The 6,892-nt window shown below is 35.3% G+C and overlaps 1 protein-coding gene across 1 annotated transcript; it reads left to right on the top strand.

Annotated features, from left to right (window-relative positions):
• Positions 1-5,339: 5,339 nt before the first annotated feature.
• Positions 5,340-5,827, top strand: LOC116257128 (TMV resistance protein N-like). Its single transcript, XM_031633742.1, has 2 exons — positions 5,340-5,514; positions 5,601-5,827. Exons 1-2 carry the CDS (start codon positions 5,340-5,342, stop codon positions 5,825-5,827), a joined length of 402 nt encoding a protein of 133 aa, XP_031489602.1.
• Positions 5,828-6,892: the final 1,065 nt, after the last annotated feature.

Genomic DNA, 6,892 nt, shown 5'->3' with positions numbered 1-6,892 from the left:
TCGAGTATATTTAAGTTACTTGCTTGTTTTATTATCTTTATTATTATAGTATGGCTGCCTCAAGTAAATGGAAGGGAACTACTTCTATGCCTACAAGTTCAAGTTGTGCATCGGGAGCTTCATCATAGTCACAAGAGGACCAACCATTATGGGGTTATGTGAAAAAGAAAGGAACAACTCTTGGAGGTGGTGGGAATGTAATCTTTGAATGTTCTTTTTGTAGAAAGGAGTTCTGTGGGACATATACAAGAGTTATCTTTGAATGTTCTTTTTGTAGAAAGGAGTTCTATGGGACATATACAAGAGTTAAAGCACATCTACTACGCATCAACACGAATGGTATTCAATTGTGTAAAAAGATCAAACTTGATACTGTGAATGAGTTTAATAAGGAGCAAGAACACTATGTTATGAAGAAAACTGCTAAATCATCTGGTTTTATTAACATTCCATCAATACTATTATACAATGATGTGTCCAAAGGGTAGAAAAAAAGAAAGGTGGGCACATCTCAAAAAAAAATTAAACAACATTTACTTCACAAAAAAGGTAGGAATTAGATAGAAAGGTTGGAACATTCTTCTTTTCTAGTTGCATACCATTTAATGCAGCTACAAATTTATATTGGAAGGATCTAGTTTCATCTTTGGCAAATAGCAACTTGTATGGATATGTTACACTAGGCTCTGAAAAGCTTCAAAGAATCATCCTACAACAAGAGAAGAGTTGAATAGATAAATTGTTGTAATATCAAAAGTTGACATGGGAACGACATGGAGTTCCAATTGTATCTGATGGCTGGACAGATATTAAAAGACACCCACTTATTAACTTTATTACAACTTCAGGTAATGGACCAATCTTTGTAAAAGCAATAGATGCATTCGGTGAATTTAAAAATGCTGAATGTTTGAAAGGGTTATTTGTATAGTTGATTGAATAAGTTGGAAATGATAAGGTTGTCCAGATAATTATAATGCACCTGCATGTAGAGCTGTCGTCTTCTAGTGGAACATGAATATCCTCACATTTTTTGGACACCTTGTGCAGTCCGTAGTTTAAATTTGGCATTGAAAAGTATATGCAATCCACCAAGTAAAGAACAAGATCTTCATGCTTATGAATTGTGTTTGTGGATTGAAGACTTCGAGAGAGACGTTAAAAACATTAGAAACTTCATAATTAATCATCAACATGCACTTTCCATTTATAATAGATATACTGATTTGAAGTTGTTAAGAGTTGCAGACACACGTTTTGCTTCTATCATTGTTATGATGAAGAGAATCAAGAAGGTTAAAAGTGCATTAATCAATATGGTGGCAGATGATGATTGGAACTTCTATCGTGCTGTTGATGATGACAAAGCTCAAACCATCAAACGATTGCTTGTTGGTGATGCATTTTGAGATAAAATCTCTTATTTTCTTGCATTCACAGAGCCTATTTGGGAGATGTTAAGGGCTCTTGATTGTGATAAGTCAATGCTTCATTGAGTTTATGAGATATGAGACAATATGATTTGCAAATTACGGGTGTCATTTTCAATCATGAGAAGGAGGACTTTGCACTTGAAGATTCAGATTTTTTTTTATTAAATACATAGGTTGACATGTCTTAATAAAATTTTTACAGATTCATATCAAAATGAACGAGCTCATAATGAGTTTACAAGCTTTTCTATAGGAAATGAAATTATGGCTGCAATGGTAGATAGAGACACATATCTACCTATTCCTTGGTGGTCAAACATGGACATGCTTATCCCACACTTCAATACCTTGCTTTGAGGTTGTTAGTTCAGCCGGCTACATCTTCATGCTTTGAAAGGAATTAGAGCACTTATTCACATATTCACAACATTAAGAGAAACAAACTTACAAGCAAGCATGCAAAAAATTTAGTTTATATGCATTCTAACCTTTGGTTACTTTTACGAAACAGTAACGAATACAAGTAAATCAACAGTTTTGTCTTGTAAATTTTTTGTATCTATGTTGTTGATTACTTGATAATTATATTCTTAATTCTTATCTTTTTATAAGGAAGGAAGCAGTAAAAATTGGGATGTGAATGGTGAGGAATTTAACTTCGAAGGAGACAAGGATCTAAACCATCTTAATTTGGGGTTAAATGAACCATGTACACTACAAGAGGTAGAGGTGGATAAGGAGGACGTTGTGGAGGTGGACATGGAAGAGGAAGAAGAATCGAAAGAATGATCTCAGTTTATTCATGTTTTTTTTTTCATGAGATTATATGTAGGAACTATGAGAGGAACATTTTATGTTTTCATTATGAGATTATAATAGAAACTATGAAAGGAACATTATCTTAATGGTGTGATCATATCACTTGTTTTTCTCAAAATTTTCAGTTTTTTCATTAAAAAAATAATATTATCACCGTACCGCCATATCAAGATTTGCAAAAACGCCGTACCCATACCCATTTTCCCGTAACCGTACCAGCACCTGTACCCACACCTAGGTGACATAGGTTCCACCGTTTCCACAGCATCTTATCACGGATGGATTTGGATCGTTTTAACAAGTGACATTTGATGGCATCATAATGGAAGGAGAAATATATATATATATATATATATATATATATATATATATATATATATATATATATATATATATATATATATAGTAGGAATCTAAATTTAATTTAACAACAAAATCACTTATTTTGTCCACAAAATCAAATTATATTAAAAGAAAATTCCCACCTACATGCTAAAGGAACAGAATAAATAGTAAAATAGTTGTGCGATCCATAGGCACGCTAAGAAGAGAACCTGAATGAACTAAAATATGAGTATTAACCTAAAATTTCACAAATTTTAAAAATTATAAAGAATTTTTGGTACTACAACATCGACCTAGAAATCCCCAAGCTCCTAGATTCATGGCTAGCGTAGGTTTGATGGTTGTACGTGCAAAAAGTCTCATACATCCTGTTTCGTTTCCCATCCAATGTTTCACAACACTTTCAAAAGAGCAAGCACGCCGATAGAAAGGAAGACTCTTTAGAAAAGTGTCTGCTCGTGGAATTGAAAGAGTTTGTTGCCACACACTTTAGAACTGATTACGATCTCCTTTCAATCGAACCTATGCCTTTGTTACCTCTTCTCCTGTGGGTACTGGGTAGGCGCTGATCTCGATATGCATGGCATGAATGGGTGTTGGATATGAATTCATCTGGCAGTACTGGGTCAACTGTCTGCAATTTCAACTCACAAACTGTGATCGATCAAGTCATTGCCCTATTAAGTTTCTATGGTTCATACACCATGCCATTCACATATAGCACTGGTTGTTGCCAACCATTTTAGCCAGTTAGTGGAGCAAACCGTAGCAAATAAATGACAATGTTTGTCTTGATGGCTGATAAGAGCATATATATCCAGTTTCTTTGTGCCTATGTGATTGTTTATTGTAATTTGCTGGCAAGGTTAACCTTGTTTTGATTTATATCGATTCTGGAATGTGTTTATCTCCAATAAAGTTTTATACATTGTTGGGGAGTGGGACTTTCTTTCATTATCATAAATCTTTTATTCAAATTTACTTATTTGTTCTATTTTCCTATAGTTTAAGACTCAGGTTTCCCTAAGAAAGAGCAAGAAGAAACAAGTTAACTGAAGTGGAGGCTTTCCACGCGTCCATGAATACGCTTTTTTTGTAGTGCAACCTTTTCCGTTACCAATTACGGATTTATGATGCAGTGTAATTTGTCAATGTGTGATTGCAACCATGCAATATTGAGCTGACACTGATTCCTAGAGGCACTTCAAAAACCCATTTCTTTTCGTCCATACACACAAACTGGCTTCTAAAAACTGGTCAAAAATTAAACTAGGGTCTCACATTACCTGATTTTCTCATCACCAAGTACTGAAAAGGTGCCATCTAAACGCCCTTTTAAATTAAAAGTAAAATGATCTTTTGGTTTCAAATATTTGAAAGATAATCTAAATCCATTTAATTGTCAATTTATCATCTACTTATTGATCATGAGATCACCTTTGTCATCTTCAATCCAGATCAGTAGATGAAATGCAGTAGCGTTATTTAAGCTTATTTCTCATAACGTAACTAGTGCAGTGGGTAGAATTTTGTTTGAATTGGGCGTTAAAATTAATTTGCATAACTTCTAATTGAATCTGCCAATACCTATTGTGTTTGCTCCAGTACGGATATGTGTTGTGACATAGGCTGGTCAAGCTTGGGCAAATCTATACAAGCTTTTGTTTTCAAGGGAATTTTTAAATTGGGCCGAAAGATTTGGTGATAGACATGAAACATGCATGAATTTTCCAATATCGTAGCAACCTACTGAAGTTTTCAGAGTTAATCCAAAACATCCATAAGACTATTTTTGTTGAATTAATTATTGAGTCAGAAAAATGATAGTTTTGCCCCTAATAAATGAACAAAACCATAACCAACTACGACGATGCTTCTGGACTCCAGTTAGATAACTTTTCTCGCACTAACAAACAGAAATAGTTCGCCTAGGTAATTTAGATCTCAGAAAAACTAACTATTATGGACAAATATTCACATATATGCAGAAATTTAAGAGGTTCGACTAATAAACTTCAAACTTGCCTAAAGTTAGGGGTTCTTAGTCCTCTTATGATGAGCATTAACCCAAATTTCAGTTAGTGATATCAATTGGCAGAATGTTATTTTTTACTAGTGGTAGAATATATTTGCATTTTAACAGTACCAACCCATATTCTTAATGAGTTCTGAATTATTTAATTATTTGCAGATTAATTAAAGAATTTGAAATTTACAAATTGGCAAAATGATTCACTTATAGAACTGATAAAACTAACCTGTAAAAGAAAATCTTAATGTAGGCATCATTTTCAAGTTCTACAAAGACAGAACAGTGGACTTTGGATCAAGGTGATCAGGTCAAAGAGCATTATTAAAACTTTCCCGACAGCGTAAAGAATAGTTTCCTAAATGCAATAGGTAATCAAATTCAGATGTGTTGCCTGTTCATGCATGTGAAAAGGTCAACAAGATTGTTCTTCATTTAAATAATCTCTCACCAACTACCTTACAGCTTCACATCTCCCAATTAGATCGTGCCTGCTCATTCGTCAGTGCAATTATAACAAAAAATCAAGGGCCCGAAGCCCGCAGTGAATTTTGATACCGCTAATAAATTTGGAGAAGAGAAGAGAAACTAATGGTTTTTCATCTTTCAAGGTGTTGACGAGCAAGAAAGTCGAAAGTCGACGGCAATTGCTTGGTCACTGGATATCAGGAAAACCAATCTTCTGAAAAGAAGCAATTCGGTCGAGGGAGAGAATGACGAAGAGGAAGACTGCCGACGAACCACAGCCTCTGAATCCGTCGTCTTCAAAGCGTCCCCGGTTCGATTTCGACGTGTTCCTGAGCTTCAGGGGGGAGGACACTCGGAAGGGCTTCTCCGGCCACCTCTACGAAGCACTGAAGCAGCGAGGCGTAAATGTCTTCATAGACAGTCAGGGCTTGGATAAGGGCAAAAAGGTGGAGGAGCTGTTCAGATTCATTCAAGGCTCTGAGATCTTCATACCCATCTTCTCCAAGGCTACGCTGAATCAAAATGGTGTCTGGTGGAGATCGCCAAGATCGTGGAGTGCGGGAGGTTGGTGCTCCCCATCTTCTACGACGTGGAGCCTCGGGAGGTGAGGAATGTCAAGGGTCCATTCGAAGCTGCGTTCAGGAAGCACGATGAGGATGAAGAGTTGAAGGCGAAGACGAAGGAATGGAGGCAAGCCCTGAGGAGAGCAGGGAGGTTTCTGGATACGATCTGAAGACAGAGACCCAGGGGTACCCCTCTCTCTCTCTCTCTCTCTCTCTCTCTCTCTCTCTCTCTCTCTATATATATATATATATATATATATATATATATAACATCCACACAAAATCGTGTCTCCTCGAAGGAAAGTTATATTTTCATGAACAAACTAGGCTTTACATCAACATTCTAACTTCTCCAATCACAATTGTAACTTACCAAATGCATCCTGAATAAATAGGAATGGAAACTTATAAATAGCGGCTACCTATTTTTAGATTACCATTTGACATTTCAGATTTTTCTAATAACTGCTTGAATTTATAATGTACTTCACCGAAAAAGGTTTATAAATGAAAACATTTAGGGTATTGCATCGTTCTTGTAGAAAATTTTTTTTACCTATTTTTAGATTACCATTTGACATTTCAGATTTTCAAATAACTGCTTGAATTTATAATGTACTTCGCCAAAAAAGGTTTTACAAATGAAAATATTTAGGGTATTGCGTCGTTCTTGTAAAAAAAAAAAATTTCCTATTTTTAGATTACCATTTGACATTTCAGATTTTCAAATAACTGCTTGAATTTATAATGTACTTCAAACATGCATGTTTTATAATGAAAATATTTAGGGTATCGCATCAAATTGATTTCTTTTAGACAAAAAGATCGTTCTTGTAAAAAAATAAGTTTTGAAAATCGTATTTTTTATTTTCTTTTCACATCTGAAATATGCAAATCATGAAGAGCATGACAAAAGAACATCTTTTAAAGCAAATTTACTGGTTCCGGGGTCCCCTTTTCTCCCTTTTGCCGAGTGTGAACAAAAACATCAAAGCCGGATTAATTTAAGCACGATTCAGATGGAGGTATGTTGCCTCCTAATAGAAAAAAAAAAGACCTTTTGCAAAGCAGCCGTTCCTGTAAAGGTGATTTTCTGAAGGGCGGTTTTCGTGTTGAATGTATAAATGCCAAACATGGGTACCCGGGGTCTAACTGAGACTGCTCAGCCTTTATACGGCTTTGTCTCAAACTCAAATCAAGCTCAAAGTCCACCATTAGCAACTAGCATGAGCTCA

The sequence above is a fragment of the Nymphaea colorata genome, chromosome 7, assembly GCF_008831285.2.
Source record: "Nymphaea colorata isolate Beijing-Zhang1983 chromosome 7, ASM883128v2, whole genome shotgun sequence".
Classification (NCBI taxonomy): domain Eukaryota; kingdom Viridiplantae; phylum Streptophyta; class Magnoliopsida; order Nymphaeales; family Nymphaeaceae; genus Nymphaea; species Nymphaea colorata.
This window is presented reverse-complemented; position numbering and strand designations above follow the sequence as displayed.